General features: G+C 36.1%; 1 protein-coding gene across 1 annotated transcript in view; it reads left to right on the top strand.

The window, feature by feature from the left end:
• Positions 1-1,255: 1,255 nt before the first annotated feature.
• POLQ (DNA polymerase theta) overlaps positions 1,256-19,841 on the top strand; it is a 104,768-nt gene continuing 86,182 nt past the window's right edge. The window contains exons 1-7 of the mRNA XM_076001833.1: positions 1,256-2,071; positions 2,854-3,033; positions 5,187-5,317; positions 6,785-6,941; positions 8,884-8,992; positions 12,262-12,481; positions 15,231-15,378. Coding sequence (XP_075857948.1) covers positions 1,714-2,071; positions 2,854-3,033; positions 5,187-5,317; positions 6,785-6,941; positions 8,884-8,992; positions 12,262-12,481; positions 15,231-15,378 — 1,303 coding nt within the window. The 5' untranslated portion in view covers positions 1,256-1,713. The remainder of the gene's footprint in view (positions 2,072-2,853; positions 3,034-5,186; positions 5,318-6,784; positions 6,942-8,883; positions 8,993-12,261; positions 12,482-15,230; positions 15,379-19,841) is intronic.

Genomic DNA, 19,841 nt, shown 5'->3' with positions numbered 1-19,841 from the left:
TAAGCCTAAAAAATTATTAAAGCCTAAAAAATTATTTAATACTTTTGAGAGGTAGCCTTTTCTATTTTCAAAAAGTTTTTTTAAAAATTAAAGATATTCAACATTTGAAATAAATTATAAATTTTAAAATATTCTCCAGGCTTTTAATAGGATGACATAAATAATTCCTTTCTAATTATTTTTTCTCATTTGATTATAATTTATCTAGTATAATAACTTTGTAAGAGATTTTTCTAATTTATTCTTTTTCTCATCAAAATGCTGAATTTATATTGGGAGCTACGTTTGAACATCTAAATGTTATTTTCTCTGAATAGTACTTATTATATGCTAGCATTGTTCTAAGCACTTTACATATATTGGCTTACTCAGTATTTATAAGAACAAAATAAGTTGTTATTATTACTTCCATCATGTAGACAAGGAAAAGGAGGCACAGAAGGGTTACGCAAGTTGCCCAAGATCACACAGCTACTAAGTCTTCAAGCCTAGACTAGTTGACTACGGGAGTTGCACTGTTAACTCCTAAGTTACACTGCATTTCAGAAAGTTCTTCCATGACTACAATCTAAGTTAGGATCCCTTTTATTTCTTTGCTAGCACTCCATTTATTTCTGCCTGTGCACAAGTCACACTTTAAAATTATTAATTTATTCGTTTACTATCTGTCTTCTTCTCTAGACTCTTTCTCTTTGAGAACAAGAACAATTTCATGCCATTTTATGCCATTTCACTGCCCTATACCCAGTGCCTAGCATACAGTAGATGCTCAACAGATGTTGAACTAATGAATGCATAAAAGGTGAAAAAAATGTTTCCTTCATGGAGTAATGTCTCCATCTTGTGGAACATTGGAATACTGTCATTTAAATCACTTTCTTAAAAAAAAATTAGGTAGGTTTTCACAAGAGAATTCATGTTCAAGTGCTATTTCCCAGACTTATATTGGAGTCTTTTTTTTTTTTTTTTTTATTGTAGTGGCTTTTTGAGATTTTTAGTGCTATAGTACAGCCTCTTCAGGGCAGGCCTGTCATCTCTTAGGTTTGGCTGGTGAAATGAATTGTGCAACTAGACAGGCACCTGAGTTCTTTACGTCCAGAACTCGTTTGCTTTTACTTTGCCAAACGGTAGAGTACCCATTCGTTAATAAGCTCTTGGCTCAGAATGATCCCTCAGGCATATTCAGAGCCGCTTTCTTGCAGCATTCATATGGCTATTTGAGGAGTCTGTAGGCCAGCAACCTCCAACTCCTTATTAGACATTTCTCACGGTGTATGAGGGCTAAAATAGAAATTGTGTACAGAAATAGCCCCTGCCCTACCATCATACACAAGGAGAGAGAGGCAAATTAAGCTCCATTAGAGACCTAGGTTTATCTTGTATGACAGTTTGCACACGCAATCTGGAATAATTAAAAAATATATACTAATATGTTAAAAGCTACTTCCCTGATCTACTTATTGGACAGCTCATTTTATGACGTTAGCATAACCTTGCTATTCAAACCAGAAATACACAAAAGAGACAATAGGACAAAAAGAGAAGGAAAACTTTTAGATCAGTCTGATTATAAACGCAGATAATAAATGAAGATTCCGTATTTTTCCTCCTTTAATCTAGGTCTAACCCTGGTCCTCTCACTTTAACCAGCAACAGAGGTCGGAAGCCGAAAATTTCGGATACCAGCGAGAGCCGCTCCTTCCTAACGATTCTATGGTTTTTCCGGTTACGCTCGCCACTGAGAACTCTATGGTTCCGGGGCGGGCCTGGAGGCCTCAGTTTGAAGATCAGCGGGAAGATGGTGACCACACCTGTCACCAGGCCAGGATTCTCTGGTGCTGTAGGGCGCTGGGACTATGGCTTGAGCTGAATAGCCGAGAAGGGTGCGCAATGAATCTTCCGTGTCGGAGTGGGAAACGGCGGCGTTCAGCGTCAAGCTCGGACTCGTTCTTGGGAAGCGGCGGTGACAGCAGTGCCAGCCACCTGTTCCTCTCTGGGTCCGTGCTGAGCCCGCCCCCAGGCCTGGGACGCTGCCTGAAGGACCGAGGCGGCCAGTTGGCCGCAGCTGCAGGTATTCCCACGCACAGGCGAGGGAGGCGGCAGGCGAGGTGGGCAGCTCCGCCGGGCCATGTGTCGGGAGGTGTCCTCACCGCGTGGAGCTTGCTTATTTGCACATTCCACTGGGCTTCTACTCTGTCTCTGTGACTCAGGCCTGGTGGAGCAGGTTACTTTCTGTTCAGACATAGGCATGTTTCAGTGACCGCCTGGTAGTAATGTTCCCATGCCTCTGAGTCTTTCAACCTTCACGGAAACAACTTCCTATTTGGCCAAACCCCATCACCTGTAAGGGCTCCTCCTCACAGTGCCCAGTACTCCTTACAGATCCTCATGCCGCTTGTCAGGTCTTGAATATGGGCACAGAATGTGGGAGTCCAGGGGAAGACGAGACAGAATTTGTAACATTTTCTTAGGTTACTTGGGTGTCCAGTGAATGTTGACCCTATTCTTTACTTATGGTTGGTTGTGCAGTCATGGTAGTACTAAAATTTAAATAGAAACTTCCCTAACTTAGCTTTGGAATGCTTGCATGTCGCCTGCGTCCCTCCTTTGTCCCCCCATAATTCCAGCACTTCTTATCCATTGTGTATAGCACAATTTTTTGTTTGAGGCTTTTAAAAAAATTATATCCAATAACAATTTACTATTACTTTTCTACACATGGCTAATTTCTCACAAGCTTCTTGAAGTCAGGTGTGCTTTAAATACTTCATTCCAACACACAGAGGAGGGCTATTAAAGTCATACGTTAGAAATAGAACTAAATTAAACTATTACTTTTTTTTTTTCTTAAAGGGAAATGCAAGCAGACTGTTCCTGATGACCAAATAGACAAGCTGTTATTGGCAAATTGGGGACTTCCTAAAGCAGTGCTGGACAAATATCACAGTTTTGGTGTAAAAAAGATGTTTGAATGGCAGGCAGAGTGTCTCTTGCTTGGACAAGTCCTGGAAGGAAAGAATTTAGTTTATTCAGGTATTCAAATTTATGCAAACTAATTTCTCTACTATTTTTAAGGTGTCATGAATGTAATAATGATATGAATGATACTCTGTTGAGGTAGTTATGGTTTTCTTTTTTTTTTCTCCCTTAGTTATGGTTTTTTTTAAGAGGGGGATGAGGCAGTGCTTTGTAACTAGAGAATGTCTTGAAATATGTATGAAAATTGGAGTTTCAGCATATGCATATTTCAATTATGAAAGTCTGGTAGGGGAAAAGCAAGAAAAATTACATTATAAAGAGTGAGTAATTCTGCTTGCTTTTCTGCTGAACAAACATGTCCCAGAGTGAGTGTGTGATGGGAGATGTAAATTGGCTATTCCTCCATTTGATCTCAGTTGCTTTTCAGAGTATGAACATTATACATTATATGTTTATAAAGTGACCTGCTTGTACAGGGTTGTATATACAAAACCATATGTAATATACTTTATAGGAGATTTTTTTTGCCCTTGATTCTGAATATAGGAGATTTATATGGGGTTTCAAGGGTAACTTTGACATACACAATTTTTAACCTGTGCTTACTACACTGACTTTAGAATCTAATTATTAGGTAAGATGCAATTCTTTTGTGTCAGTTTTCTCTGAAATTGTGAGTCACTTAGATTTTTTATTTGGCCACAAAAAAGAATTAAAGAAACCAGTAGATACAAGTCAGGCTGTGGAGCTAGACTAATTAGGTTTGAAAACTATCACTTACTGGGTGTGCAACCTTGCAAATTACTTAGTGTTTGTGAGAGTGTGTGACTTGGTAGCGCTTAGGGAGGATTAAATTATTTCATATATATAAAAGCTTGGAACAGTTTTTTTTTTGATATGCAGGAAGTACTTGTAAATGCTAACAGTGGTAGTTAGTGGCAGTGGTAGAAATGGCCTAACCATTTTAATTGCTTAAAACCAAAACTTGGATGTCATTCATAACTCTGATCACTACTCATACACTTAATCACCAAGTCCTGTGTCTGTTATCTCAATTATCTCTGAATTCTGAGTACTTCTTTCTGTTCTTAGGTTCATTACCTGGTACAGCTCACTATCATCTTTCTTCTAGATTATGCGATAGCTTTGTAGCTAGTTTATGTTTTTCCTCTGGTCTTGTTCTGCTCCTGCAACCAAAGTGATCTTTATAAAGAACAAATATGATCCTGTCACTCCCTTTCATAAAACTCATCATCATTTAGCATTTCTTTCAAGATAAGGTCTAAACTCCTTATATAGAGAGATATAAACCCTTCTCCATGTGGCACTTTCATATCTCTTCTTTCACTCTCCTGTAGTACTTTATGCTCCAGGCTTACTAAATTACATACTGTTATCTCCACAGGCCAGGCTTTCCTCTAGGCCTTTGCACGTGCTGTTTCTTATGCTTTAGCATTCCTTTCCTCTTCCTTTCTTCCTTCCCTTCTCATAAGTTCGATTTCCTTTCCATAAGCTTCCTTGTAGAGCTACTCTCCCTTAACTTCCACTGTAGCTCTTATCACAATATATTATAGTTGTTCATCATCTTCCTCAAAGCGGGACTTCTTTTTTGAGACAGAGTCTCTGTTGCCTGGACTAGAGTGCTATGGGGTCAGCCTAGCTCACAGCTACCTCAAACTCCTGGGCTCAAGTGATCCTCCTGCCTCAGCTTCCCGAGTAGCTGGGACTACAGGCATGTGCCACCATGGCTGGATAATTTTTTTTTATTTTTGGTAGAGACTCTTGCTCAGGTTGGTCTCAAACTCCTGAGCTCAAATGACCCACCTGCCTTGTCCTCCCAGAGTGCTAAGATTATAGGCATGAGCCACCACACCCGGCCCAAAGCAGGACTTTTAACCATTTGGTACTGAAAGGAAATGATCTTAGGTATAAGCTAGGTACTCAATAATATTCATCATTTACTGCTGTTATAAAGATTTGTTTAGTTTTATTTTTGGTATGAGACTATTTAGACAAGTGATTTAAAGTCAGGGGCATTTCAGGGTATAAAGATTTCAAATGCTAGTTGGGGCCTTAATGCTAGGTTAGCGTTAGACTCTGTAGTACTAGAAATGACTTAAAACATTTATTAATGCAGTGTGCCAAATGTTACTTATTTTTGTTATAACCTTGTTATAATCATTTTTTATGGAATAATCATTTTTTAGCTCCTACAAGTGCTGGGAAGACTCTTGTTGCAGAATTACTTATTTTGAAGCGGGTTTTGGAAATGCGAAAGAAAGTTTTGTTTATTCTTCCCTTTGTTTCTGTGGCTAAAGAGAAGAAATACTATCTCCAGGTAATGTTCTCGAACTAAGTTTGAAATAGTGAAAGGCCCATTATTGGCAGCCTTGGCTTTATTCATTTAAAATAAAATTCTGAAAGCAAGTAGAAAGCAAAATTTCTTTTATTGTAACCTATATAGCTTTAATAGTTGATTTTTACAGAAAGGAACTAAAAAAATTATTATTATATAAAGGAGAAAGGGCCATCAAAAGAATGGAAACTTTTCCATTCCAAAAATTTTGGAAACTTTTCCTTAGGGAGTAATCAGAATACTTCAATTAGCATATAAACATACAAATTAAGAATCAGCATTTTAACTGAATTCTAGGACTGGACTGAAGCAAAGGAAGGAAAGAGTGTTTAAGGAAGCATATCCCATGCTAGTTGAGGGCCATTTGGGAATATTTAGGAGCTGAAGGATAAGATCCGTTGGTACTGATGTAAAGCTCCAGGTTTATGGTCTATTCCTCTTCTCCTGTGAAAATGAGTAATAGTGGTTTATGTTGATAAGATACTAATTTTTAAGGCATTTTCACAACAACAGTGTTTCATTAAATAGAGTGAATTTACTATTATGATTTCTGCAGTGAAAAAATTGTGCTGATGGAATGGAAAGATCATTGTACTGATAGTTCAAAAAATCTGGGTGCTAGTCCCAGTTTTGCCACTGTGTCTTCAGGCCAGGCACATGACCTGCTGGGCTTTAGTTTTTTTTATTTGTAAAATGAGGATGTTAGTTTTTTTTTTATTTGTAAAATGAGGATGTTAACCCTTAGCACTGTGGGTTAACTTAATAAACTCTCAGGAAAATTTTATTGAATGAATAGCTCTAAAATTCTATGGTTCTATAAATCTTTTTAACAGTTATTTCAGAGGCCAAATAGCCAACAAAGCTGGTCCTACACGGTAACATCTCTCAACTTAGACCCAAAGTAACAAAATGAGGAAAGGATCCTTTTTATTGAGAAGGTATGTTAGTTAAGAGTTAAATTCACAAAAAAAATTAATTTCAAAGTCCCACTGAATTTGACTTTTAAAAACTTTTCTTCTATTACATAAAAAAATGGTCATTAGTGGGATAATGAAACTATTTTCCTCAGGAAGTATAAATTTGTTTCTTAAAGTGTTATAATAATAAAAATAGCTAGTTTCTTGTTATTTATTAGATCAGATATTCTCCAATTTTAATTTCTATAAATAACTCTTAGAACTTTTTAGATTATTAAATGCTGCCATTAAAATGGCATAATTTTATTTGACTCTGTCTTGACAGAAATCTCTGTACTGAGTTTTGTCAGTTCTAAACTTTATATTTTTAGTATATGATTCCACAAAGAACTAGGTGTTGTCCTGGCCAGGAGCAATTGACAAATCTGATCTATGTCTTTTGATACTTATGTTTATGTTCTGGGATAGAACCGTCTATAACTCATGAATTTCAATTTTTTTCACCTGTATTGTTCCTTTTTACTCAATTCAGAGTCTGTTTCAGGAAGTAGGAATAAAAGTAGATGGTTATATGGGCAGTACCTCTCCAACAGGACATTTTTCCTCCTTGGATATTGCAGTCTGCACAATTGAGAGAGCCAATGGTCTGATCAATCGCCTCATAGAGGAAAATAAGATGGAGTTGTTAGGTAAGAAAATAAGCAAATACTTTCTATTGCTATTTTTGATGGAGTGAAGTGGAGCTGTTGTGATTTCTACATGTCCCATGTTGTTTTTCTATTGTCTGTCATCTACTTCCAGAGGTGAGAATTGGCATCTGTAATGGTGGGAACTCTGTGTGTAAAAAAGTGTAAGTTTTGTGTACTGTTGCTGTTATTGACTCCTACTTTGCATTTTATTGTACTATACAAAACATAGAGGATATCCTTGAGCCCTCAGTCATTTCCTGTCTAAACTTTACCAGGAATAGAGAAAACATGCTAGAGCTACATCTGCCATCTCTGCAATTAGTGTATATGTGTATTCATTATCGTATTCTGGTGCTATATGTCTGGATTAGGCCTGGACCCAGAGACTACCATTTGACATGGAAATTGTGGGGAGCTGTGGAAACCAATACTGTATTTGGGCTTGGGACTCTGGGAGGATTTTCTACCTTAATGCATTTTGTTTTACCATTAAGGAAAGACTGCTACATAGAGGGAGCAACAGAAGTAGAATGGTTGCAGTAGCAGCAGAAGTAGCAGGAATATCTGCTACTCATTGAGAACTTTGGTGAACTTAAAAACACCATCGTAAAGTTGTGGTAGGGTGGGGTGGAGGGTGGGAATCAAAGATTAATAAGACACAGGCTTTGTTTATAAACTTTGGAGAGAGAAATCATAATCTGTATCAGAATTGTTTTATTGCTTGGGACTCTAATGGACTTTAAATATTTATTTTTTATTTTTTTGAGACAAAGTCTTACTCTGTTGCTGAGGCTAGAGTGCTGTGTGGTCAGCCTAGCTCACAGCAACCTCAAACTCCTGGGCTCAAGCAATCCTCCTGCCTCAGCCTCCCAAATAGCTGGGTCTACAGGCACTTGCCACCATGCTGGGCTAATTTTTTCTATTTTCAGTAGGGACAGGGTTTCACTCTTAATCAGGCTGGTCTTGAACTCCTGAGCTCAAGTAATCCTCCCACCTTTGCCTCCCTGAGTGCTAGGCTTATAGGCATGAGCCACCATGCCTAGCTGACTAAATACCTTGAGGATTACAGTAGAATCTTAGTAAGTGTTATATCCATTATATTATACCAAGCACAGTGCTGGGCACACTGTAGGTGGAATAAATATTTTTTTGATGAATGAATAAATGTTAAAATAATTGATTAAACAGTGCAATTTGGAGATGGCTTAGTGATAAGGAAAAAGAGTGTCGTGTATCATTAGTAAGTTGTCTGACAGGTGTTGAATTTTGTGGGAAAATTTGTGTGTGGGGGGGACACCAGTGCATGTGGAAACTATGTTATGAAAATGTTTAACTAAAGAAGGTATTGATTGATATTAACTTTTCAGTAATTCTTGAGCATTATTCCTAGTGTATAGATTGGTTCAATTCTTCAAGTAGTGAAGGGCATTATGATCATATGTTTTGCAATAGGGAGACTCACTAGCTTACCATTTAAAAAAAATTCCTTAAAATCATCTCTTTCTTCTCTATGTGATTCTGTTTTTTCTAAGCAACTTTCTAACATGAGTATGGTTGTTTTTCCTAGAAAAGTCAATATACCACTGACATAGATGTCTTAGATATTTCATTGCATGTTTATTTCAATAAGGTTGCAAATCTAGAAATGCCTGAGTATTGAGAGGCAGTTTTTCATGGGTTTGGTTAGCCCAGAATAAGCTAATCATTAATTTTTAGATCTGGAATATGTTATAATAGGACCACTTATGATACCTGAAACATCTTAGAAAAGAATTGCCTCTTATGTGGAATTTTATTTTTGTTTTATGGTTTAAACTTTGCATTACTTTCAACATATTATAATGTCAGCTACTTACTGTATGATATAAGATAGTGAGTCTTTTAAAATTCTTCTTGGAATTGTAAAATTCTGTAAAACCTATTATCTGGAAACTCTTTTTAGGAATGGTGGTTGTGGATGAATTACATATGTTGGGAGACTCTCACCGAGGATATCTACTGGAACTTTTGCTGACCAAGATTTGCTATGTTACTCAGAAATCAGCATCTTGGTGAGTACCTGAAATAACTGAATTTCTGAGGTTCCAAAGTTGAGGCAGTGTCTGCAAAAGCACATAATAAGTATGAGTTAAGTAAATTAGAGGAGTCAATACTTTTTTTACTGACAAAAACTAAGGTACAGTAGTTTGTTTTTGTTTGACAAGAAGTGCTTCAGACTAAAATTGATTTTAAATTACTTTGTAAACATTCTTTTTTTTTTTTTGAGACAGAGTCTCACTCTGTTGCCCAGGCTAGAGTGCTGTGGCATCAGCCTAGCTCACAGCAACCTCAAACTCCTAGGCTCAAGCAATCCTGCTGCCTCAGCTTCCTGAGTTGCTGGGACTACAGGCATGTGCCACCATGCCGGGCTAATTTTTTCTATTTATTTATTTAGTTGTCCAGCTAATTTCTTTCTATTTATAGTAGAGACGGGGTCTTGTTCTTGCTCAGGCTGGTTTCGAACTCCTGACTTTGAGTGATGCAGCTGCCTCAGCTTTCCAGAGTGCTAGGATTATAGGTGTGAGCCATTGCACCTGGTCTCTTTGTAAACATTCTTAAATTTCTGACTGCTCACTGCTTTATAAGTTTTAAAAAATATAGTTTTTGTATTTGTCAACTATACATACATATAATTTTACTCAAAGGTAAATTTTTATTTATTTATTTATTTATTTATTTTGAGACAGTCTCACTCTCTTGCCTGGGCTAGAGTGCCATGGCATCAGCCTAGCTCACAGCAACCTCAAACTCCTGCGCTTACGCGATCCTCCTGCCTCAGCCACCCGAGTAGCTGAGACTACAGGCACACACCACTGCGCTTGGCTAATTTTTTCTCTTTTTAGTTGTTTGGCTAATTTCTTTCTATTTATAGTAGAGACGGGGTCTCATTCTTGCTCAGGCTGGTCTTGAACTCCTGAGCTCAAGCAATCCTCCTGCCTCAGCCTCCTAGAGTGCTAGGATTACAGGCGTGAGCCAACCGCGCCTGGCCTAAAAGCTAATTTTTGAAAATAACATTTCTTGAGCCCCCACTTCTCAGAGATAACTACTTTCAACTCTTCTAGTTTTCTAAAAAATATTTATAGTGGTATCTCTAAATGTGGCTACTTGAGTTTTTAATTTTAGACATTATGTATTGACTTCTTCCTATGGAAGATGAACATCTAGCTCTCTTTTATAGTCTTTACTCACTACTACCCAATCTTCTCCCCATTGTCTTCTCCCCATTCTCTCCTCATCCTCTCATCATCTTTCCCTTCTCTAAATTTAGTTATGTTATAATTTTGCTTAGATCATTAGTGTTACAATATTATGACTATATAAATGCAATTGTCAACTTAGATGTAGTATACTATCATGACTTTTACTTTTCTAAATAACTTTTTGTTTTTTCTGAAATTAATATCTTTTTTGTTTGATGGCTTCATTTTCTAGGTACTTACTGCTAATTTATCTCTAGTTTCATCCTCAGTTATATCAATCTCCACCCATTGTTTTCCAGCACATTTGCTAATCTATCAAAGTTTTCTTCTTGAGGAAGTTTTTCCTAAAGCCTTCTGAGTTGTTCCAATCTGAATAGGTGGTTAATCTATATATGTGCTGCGCTGCAGCCATCTTGGGATCATTTTGTTTATTTGTTCGTAGAGACAGGGTCTTGCTATGTTGCCCAGGCTAGTCTTGAACTCCTGGCCTCAAGTGATCCACCTTGGCCTCTCCCTTTATCATTATCATTCATTTCTATTGCTTTTTGCTTAAGTCAGAGGCCTCTTTTTTTATGGATCACATGTCTCTCTTGATTTACTTCCTCATTTTGGGGTGAATGTCTTCCAGGAAGTTTCACTTTATTTCAGTGAACACACTAATATGGGTATAAATTTTTTGAGAACTTGCATGTCTGAAAATGCCTTATAAGTTTTTCATAGATTGCCCAGGATAAATGTCAAGATTGGAAATAATTTTTCTTGAGAGTTGTCAAGGCATTACTCATTGCTATCGAGAGGTCCAATGCCATGCTGATCCTTCATTCTTTGTTCTCTCTGGGAGTTTTTAGGCACTCCTTTTTACCTTAGTGTTATGAAATTTCATGCTGATGTGTCTTGGTGTTGGTCTGTTTTCATTCATTGTGCTGGGTATTTAATCGATTCATTTCATTTTAAGGAGATTTGAATACATCTCTTTCAGTATGTGATAGAACAAGCAGATAACCATTTATATCCCAAATCATTAGGCATATACAAGATATGATTAATACAGTTAGCAAATTTAACCTTATGGATGTATGTCTAACAGTTACCAAAACACAGTGGTGTATATACTCTTTCAGATACACATAGAACATTTATTAATATTATGTACTGGGCCATAGAGTAAGTCTTAACACATTTTAAACGATTAAAATGACTTAAGTTATATTCTGTGACAACAGTGGAATTAAGCTAGAAATAAGTATAATAAAAGCATAACTAGAAAATGCCTACATGTTTGGAAATTAAGAAATACATTTTTGAGACATTTTTGGGTCAAAAAGTAATGACAATAGAAATTAGGAAATATTTTAATAGTTTGAACTGAAACTATAATAAAAATACCTTTTTAACAAAACTTGTGAAATGCAGCTAAAGTTGTTTTTAAAGGGAAATTGATAGTATAAAATGTGTATATTACTAAGAGAGAGACTGAAATTCAATTATTTCCATCCCAAGAACTTAGAAAAAGAATGTAAAGTAATGCCACAAAAGTAGAAGGAAAGAAATTATAAAAACAGAGCAAAAGCTAATGAAAGAGAAAAGTTATTATCCAGAACATTACAAAAATCCTACAAATCAATAAGAAAAACACAAATAACCAAATATATCAATGGGCAAGAGACTTGGACAGGCTTTTTCAAGAGAGTATCCACATGGTCCTTAAACATGAAATGATGCTCCATCTCATTACTAATCAGGGAAATGTAAATTACCTTTTCAAAGAGATATTACCACACACTTTCTATAATGGCTAACATTAAAGAGATTGACAATACCAGGTGGTGGCAAGATTGTGGAACAATAGAACACATAGATTATGGAGGTGTTATTTTGGAAAACAGTGTGTCATTATCTATTAAAATTGAAGATAATCTGTGACTCAGTAATCACCGGCCTCATAATTTTATTCCTAGGTATGTACCCTAAAGAAATATATGCATGTGTGTACCAAAGGACATGACTGAGAATATTGTTAGCAGCACTAATTGTTAATTTACTGTGTATCTTTTAATGTCATTTTCATTTGTTTTTCATAGCCAGGCAGATTTAGCGAGTCCTCTATCTAATGCTGTGCAGATTGTTGGCATGAGTGCTACCCTTCCTAATTTGGATCTTGTGGCATCTTGGTTGAATGCTGAACTCTACCATACTGACTTTCGTCCTGTACCACTTTTGGAATCAGTAAAAATTGGAAATTCCATATATGACTCTTCAATGAAGCTTGTGAGGGAATTTCAACCCATTCCACATGTAAAGGTAAAACATTATTTTTATATCACAACTATCAGTATTTTTGTGTTTGAATTTTCAAGCAAGTTGTTAATTTTTGAATTATATAATTAGGGATTACAGAGTAGTTCAATATACATTACATATTCATTAGAATGAATATTAAGCTCACTGTTTTCCTCTTAAATTCCTGATGGTGAGCAAGGAAATGTAATTGTACCTTTGATTTAGATGATCATTTCCTGGTGTGTGTGTGTATATGTGTATGTGTGTGTATTTTTTTTTTATTTTCTTAGATACTTCTATACATTTCCTGATATATAACATAAACATAAACATTTTTTTTTAAAAAAACCCTAATTTTGTAGATTTTTCTTTTTAACTAGGAAAATATTTTCTTGTGGTTTATTTTACACTAAATACTGTTGTGGAAAATTAACCTTTTGTTAAATGTTAGGTATACTATTAATATATAGTAGAGTGGAAAGAACATCATTTTTGGAGTTTAACAGACCTACCTCTGATACTTAATAGAGATACTTGATACGACTGATGTTAGTTGAATTACAATACCTCTCTTAACCTAGTATCTTTATCTATAAAATGGCATATAATACTTATCTTTAGTACTGTAAGAATGAAATATGACTTTTAAAAAACTGTTTAGCAATCAAAAAGTACTCCATAAATAAATAAGTATCCTTCCATACCCCTAAATACACTTTAAAATTTAGTTGACAATATTTTATTTTCTAAGCCTGATTCTTTAATCCTAAGGCTAAAGAACTGCCTCGTGTGCATCTGTGGAGTGAGGCATCTTTTATTTTTGCGTGGAGTTGTGTCTCTGAGTACTGAGACAGCTAAGGGTCATTTTTGAGTTAGAAATAGGACTAAATTTATGTGTCTCAGCATCTCCATAGGTGTGTGTTTGTAGCCTCTGCATGCTTGATATGGAATCTTATTCAGTTGCTTTGCTTTGTACTGCATATTTCACCTGGCTATGCCTTGGTTACTTCAATAAATATATATATATATATATATATATATATATATACACATATATATATATATGTATATATATATATAAACACATTCATTTACTTTCCTGTTGATCTTTTTCTCCTATTTCCACATTCATGCCTCTTTCCTATTTAAACTGCTTTCACTTATAATCCTGGATTATTGAAATAGCTTCCTAATTGTTCATTCTGCTTCTGATCTTGTCCCCTTCAGTCTATGTATAAATCAGGATCTAGTTACTTATTAAAATGAACATCAGATCATGACTTGCAATGGCTCCCTGTTTCATTTAGAACAAAAACTGATGTCTTCATAGTAGCCTCCAAGGCTCTACATGATCTGCACTCCCCACCTCCTTAATGCCCTGGCCCCACCTACTTCTTTCCCTCTCACTTCCTTCACACTGGCCTCTCTGCTCTTCTTTCATATACTGACAGTCTACTATCTCAGGTTCTCTTTGTCTGGAATGCTTTTTTCCCTTAGGCGTCAGTGTGTTTTTCACCTTTAGAGTTTTACTCAAATGTCACTTTCTTAGACCTTCCCTGATCACCTTATCTAAATTACAGCGTCCTCCCTTATGTGGTCTCTATTTCTTTGCCCTGTTTAATTTTTTTCTTTAGCCCTTTTCAAAAGTGAACATACCATGTGTTTTATTTATCTTGTTTTTGTTATTATCTATCTCTTCTTACTAGAATAGATAGAAACACTATGAGAGTAGAGGTTTTTTTTATTTACTCTGCTTTGTTTGCTGCTCCATCCCCACTGCCTAGAACAGTATCTGACGCATAGTAAATATTTGTTTAATGAGTGAATGGATGATTTAATTAATCCAGTTACACACATTGACATATTTCCAGTATGGAGAGCTTGCCGGACTACCATAGGGCGTTCACATTTCTGTCAGAAATGTGGTACCTTTTCTTGAGATAATGCCTCCCCTTCTTCACATCTCAGCTAAATTATTTTCTCAGGATAACTTTTCTTTTAGGTCTTTCTGTCAAATTTCTGTCAAATATGAGGCCTAAAAACATCATAAAATTCTCTTTTATAGTACATCTTATGGTTGTATTTTACATTTATTTATTTAGACAGATGTTCCTCAACTTATCATGGTGTTATATCCCAGTAAACCCATTGTAAGTTGAAAATATTGTAAGTAAAAAATGCGTTTAATATACCTAACCAATCAAATATTATAGTTTAGCCTAGCCTACCTTAAAATCTTACATTAGCCTACAGTTGGGCAAAATCATCTAACATAAAGCCTATTTTATAATTTAGTGTTAAATATCTCATATAATTTATTGCATACTGAAAGTGAAAAACAGGATGTAAGTTATATGGGTGTTCATAGTACAGTTTATACTGAGTACATATTGGTTTCACATCATTGTAAACTTGAAAAATCTTAGGTATAACCATTGAAAATCAGGGACCATCTGTATTTTAAGAAGTCTAAACCCTTTATTATTAGGACCTTGACTTTCTTTTGCTCACCATTATAACCCATTGCCTGAGGGTTGGAGCTCAATAAATATTAATTGAATGAATAAAAAATATTTATTTCTCACCTTTTATCATAAGGAGGTTTTTTTCTTCTTGTTTTGTTTTTTGTTTCCTTATTGACTTTGTAAATGATTTTCATTATGTCTTTGAGTAGAAAAAGCTTCCCCTTAAAGCAAAATGAGTGATTTTAAATCGATGCGAAAATGTTTTAAAGGTACCACTAGAGTGATTATTTCCTTTTCTTTTTTAGGGAGATGAGGACCATGTTGTTAGTTTATGTTATGAGACCATTCGTGATAACCATTCAGTATTACTTTTTTGTCCGTCAAAGAAATGGTGTGAGAAGCTGGCAGATACCATTGCCCGAGAATTTTACAATCTACACCGTCAAGCTGAGGGTGAGTTACAGATGGAAATGAAAGCCTTCAAACTTACTATATGGCTTGAGAGTAATGTCAGTGATTATATTAGAAAAATATATCTCTTTCATCATTGCCACTGCCTGCCCACTAGGCATTCTTTTTATAAAACTGTGTTTTATAAAATTACAACTGATGCCACGGAGATACAAGATATAATTTATGAATACTACAAAAACCCTTATACACACAAACTGGAAAATGTGGAGGAAATGGACAATTTCTTAGAAACACACAGCCTCCCTAGGCTCAACCAGGAAGAAATTGAATTCCTGAACAGACCAATATCAAGTACTGAAATTGAAACAGCAATAAAAAACCTTCCTAAAAAGAAGAGTCCTGGACCAGATGGTTTCACGCCCAAATTTTACCACACCTACAAAGAACTTGTGCCTATCCTGCATAAATTATTCCACAACATTGAGAAGGATGGAAACCTCCCCAACACATTTTATGAAGCCAACATAACCCTGACACCAAAACCAGGAAAGGATGCAGCAAAAAAAGAAATCTACAGACCAATATCCCTTATGAATATAGATGCAAAAATTCTCAAGAAAATCCTAGCAAACTGAATTCAGGTGCTTATCAAAAAAAATAATCTTTCATGACGAAGTGGACTTCATTCCACAGATGCAGGGGTGGTTCAATATATGCAAATCTATGAATGTAATTAACCACATAAATAGAACCAAAAAGAAAGATCATATGATCCCCTCAATAGATGCAGAAAAAACATTTGACAAAATTTAACACCTTTTTTTTGATAAGAATGCTTAACAAAATAGGCATAGAAGGGGCTTACCTAAAATTGATACAAGCCATATATGACAAACTCACAGCCAACATTATATTGAATGGTGAATAATTGAAAGCATTCACACTTAGAACTGGAACCAGACAAGGATGTCCACTATCTCCACTTCTATTCGACATAGTGCTGGAAGTTCTTGCTAGAGCAATCAGACAAGAGAGTGGAATTAAGGGCATCCACATGGGGGCAGAAGAGATCAAACTCTCACTCTTTGCTGATGATACTATATCTAGAGAACCCCAAGCATTGAATCAAGAGACTACTTGAATTGATAAACGAATTCATTAAAGTCTCAGTATACAAAATCAGTACATAAAAATCAGAGGTGTTCTTATACGCCAATAACAGTCAAACTGAGAATCGAATCAAAGAGTCAATTCCCTTCAAAATAGCAACAAAGAAAATAAAGTACCTAGGAATATATTTAACTAAAGAGGTAAAAGACCTCTACAGGGAGAACTATGAAACACTGAAGAAGAAAATAGCAGAGGATATAAACAGGTAGAAGACCATACCATGTTTGTGGGTCAGCAGAATCAACATTGTTAAAAGGTCTCTTCTACCCAAAGTGATCTACAGATTCAATGCAATCCCTATTAAAATACCAACATCATTTTTGCAGATCTTGAAAAAAATAATTTTATGCTTCATATGGAACCAGAGAAGACCCCATATATCAAAAACAATCCTAGGCAAAAAGAATAAAATGGGAGGTATCAATTTAGCAGACTTCAAACTATACTACAAGGCTATAGTAATTAAAAACACAAGAACAGAGACAGGTACTAGCACAAGAACAGAGACATAGACCTATGGAACAGAACTGAGAACCCAGATATAAAGTCATCCTCATATAGCCATCTAATCTTTGACAAAGCAGACAAAAATATATGCTGGGAAAAAGAATCCTTAGGTAATAAATGGGAATATATGCTGGGAAATATATGCTGAGAAAACTGGATAGCCACATGTAGAAGCCTGAAACAGGATCCACACCTCTCTCCTCTCACAAAAATCAACTCATGCTGGGTAACAGACTTAAACCTAAGGCATGAAAATATAAGAATTCTAGAGTTAAACATTGGAAATACCCTTCTAGACATTGGCCTAGGCAAAGAATTTATGAAGAAAATCCCAAAGGCAATTACAGCAACAATAATAATAAATAAATGGGACCTGATCAAATTAAAAAGCTTCTGCACAGCCAAAGAAACTATCAGGAGAGCAAACGACAACCTACAGAATGGGAGAAAATATTCGCATCCTACACATTTGATAAAGGGCTGATAACTAGAATCTACTTAGTACTCAGGAAAATCAGCAAGAAACAAATCAACCCTATAAAAACTAGGCAAAGGACGTGAACAGAAACTTTTCAAAAGAAGACAGAATAATGGCCAACAAACATATGAAAAATGTTCAACATCTCTAATCATCAGAAAAATGCAAATCAAAACCACAATGAGAGGCTGGGCGTGGTGGCTCACACCTGTAATCCTAGGACTCTGAGAGGCCAAGACGGGTAGATTGGTCAAGGTCAGGAGTTCGAAACCTGCATGAGCAAGAGTGAGACCCTGTCTCTACTAAAAATAAAAAGAAATTAGTTGGTCAACTAAAAAAAAATATATATATATAAAATAAAATAAAAACAAAATCACAATGAGATATCACTTATCTCCAGTGAGAATGGCCTTTATCAAAAAGTCCCCAAACAGTAAATGTTGGTGTAGATGCAGAGAGATAGGAACACTCCTACACTGATGGTGGGACTGCAAGCTAGTATAACCATTGTGGAAAGCAATGTGGAGATACCTTAAAGAGATACAAGGAGATCTATTTGATCCAGCAATCCCATTACTGGGCATCTACCCAAAAGAACAAAAGTCACTCTATAAAAAAGACATCTGCACTCAAATGTTATAGCTGCACAATTCACAATTGCAAAGATTTGGAAACAACCCAAGTGCCCATCAATACCTGTGTAGATTAATAAAATGTGGTTTATGTATACCATGGAGTACTATTCAGCTCTAAGAAACAACGGTGATACATATTTTGTATGTTATGTGTATTACACACTATATTCTTACATTAAAGTAAGCTACTGAAATGAAAATGTCATTAACAAAAGCATAAACAGAATCTATTTACTATTCATTAAGTGGAAGTGGATCATCATAAAGGTCTTCATCCTCATCATTTTCATGTTAAGTAGGCTTCAGTAGGAAGAGGAGGGGTTGGTCTTGTATTTTCCTGGATATAGCGAAACCCATTCTACTAAGGGAAGTATCCCAAGAATGGATAAAGAAGCACCACATGTACTCACCATCAAATTGGTTTCATTGATTAACACCTAAGTGGACATATAGAAATAACATTTATCTGGTGTCGGGCAGATGGGAGGGGGCAAGAGGGGATGGGTGTATACATACATAATGAGTGTGACATGCGCCGTCTGGGTGATGGACACGCTTGAATCTCTGACTTGGGGGGGGGGAGGGGCAAGGGCAACATACACAACCTAAATATTTGTACCCTCGTAATATGTTGAAATAACAAAACAAGAATGAGGTTTATTTTGAAACATGTCAAGATAACAGGAGAAGCACATTCTGCCAACCAAGAGGCAGCAGATGAAATCCCAGATGCCATTAAGAAAATAATCGAGGAGAAAGGATATCTTCCTGAAGAGGTTTTTCATGCAGATGAAAGTGCCCTGTTCAGGAAAAAAATGCCACAAAGGACATTTATTAGTAAAGAAGAGAAGCAAGCATCAGGATTTAAGGCAGGAAAGGATAGGCTAACTCTACTGTGCGAATGCAGTCAGGTTTATGTTCAGGACTGCCCTTATCTGTAAAGCCACTAACACCTAGCCTTGGGGGGAAAAGATAAATATCAGCGGCCAGTATTTTGGTTGTACAGAATTAGGCCTGGAGAACTAGTACCCCTTTTTCTGGATTGGTTCTGTCGATGTTTTGTCCCTGAAGTCAGGAAGTATCTTGCCAGTAAGGGACTGCCTTTTAAATTTCTTTTGGTATTGTGAAAGCCATCAATCCCAGAACAATAAATTTGTGCTAGAGAAAATTGTCCACATGTTGAGCATAACTTCACGGGATTTGAGAGAGCCAATCAAGGAAATTATCACAGAGATTATGGATATGGCAAAAAAGGTGGAGATGAAGGGTTTCAACATACAGACTTTGGAGAATTCAAGAGCTAGCCTACACCACCGCAGAGGAATTAACAGAAGATGACTTGACGGAGATCAGTGCTTCTGAGCTAGTGCCAGATTGATGAGGAAGATGACATGATAGAAGCAGTGCCAGAAAACAAAGTTCCATTGGACAATCTGGCAGAGGGTTTTGATTATTCAAGATTGCTTTTGACTTCTTTTACAACATGAATCCTTCTATGATATGGGCACTGAAACTGAAGCAAATGGTGGAAGGATTTTTATTGTATGGAAACATTTTTAGAGAAATGAAAAACAAAAAAGACAGAAATTATGTATTTCTGTACAGTTACACTGAGTGTGCCTGCCTCTTCTGCCACGTCTTCTGCCTCTGCCACCTCTGAGAAAACAAGACCAACCTCTCCTGTTCCTACTGAAGCCTACTTAACATGAAAA

Source organism: Microcebus murinus, chromosome 1, assembly GCF_040939455.1.
Source record: "Microcebus murinus isolate Inina chromosome 1, M.murinus_Inina_mat1.0, whole genome shotgun sequence".
NCBI classification, from domain to species: Eukaryota; Metazoa; Chordata; class Mammalia; order Primates; family Cheirogaleidae; genus Microcebus; species Microcebus murinus.
The sequence above is the reverse complement of the archived record's forward strand: the minus strand, read 5'-3'. Positions and strand labels throughout refer to the sequence as shown.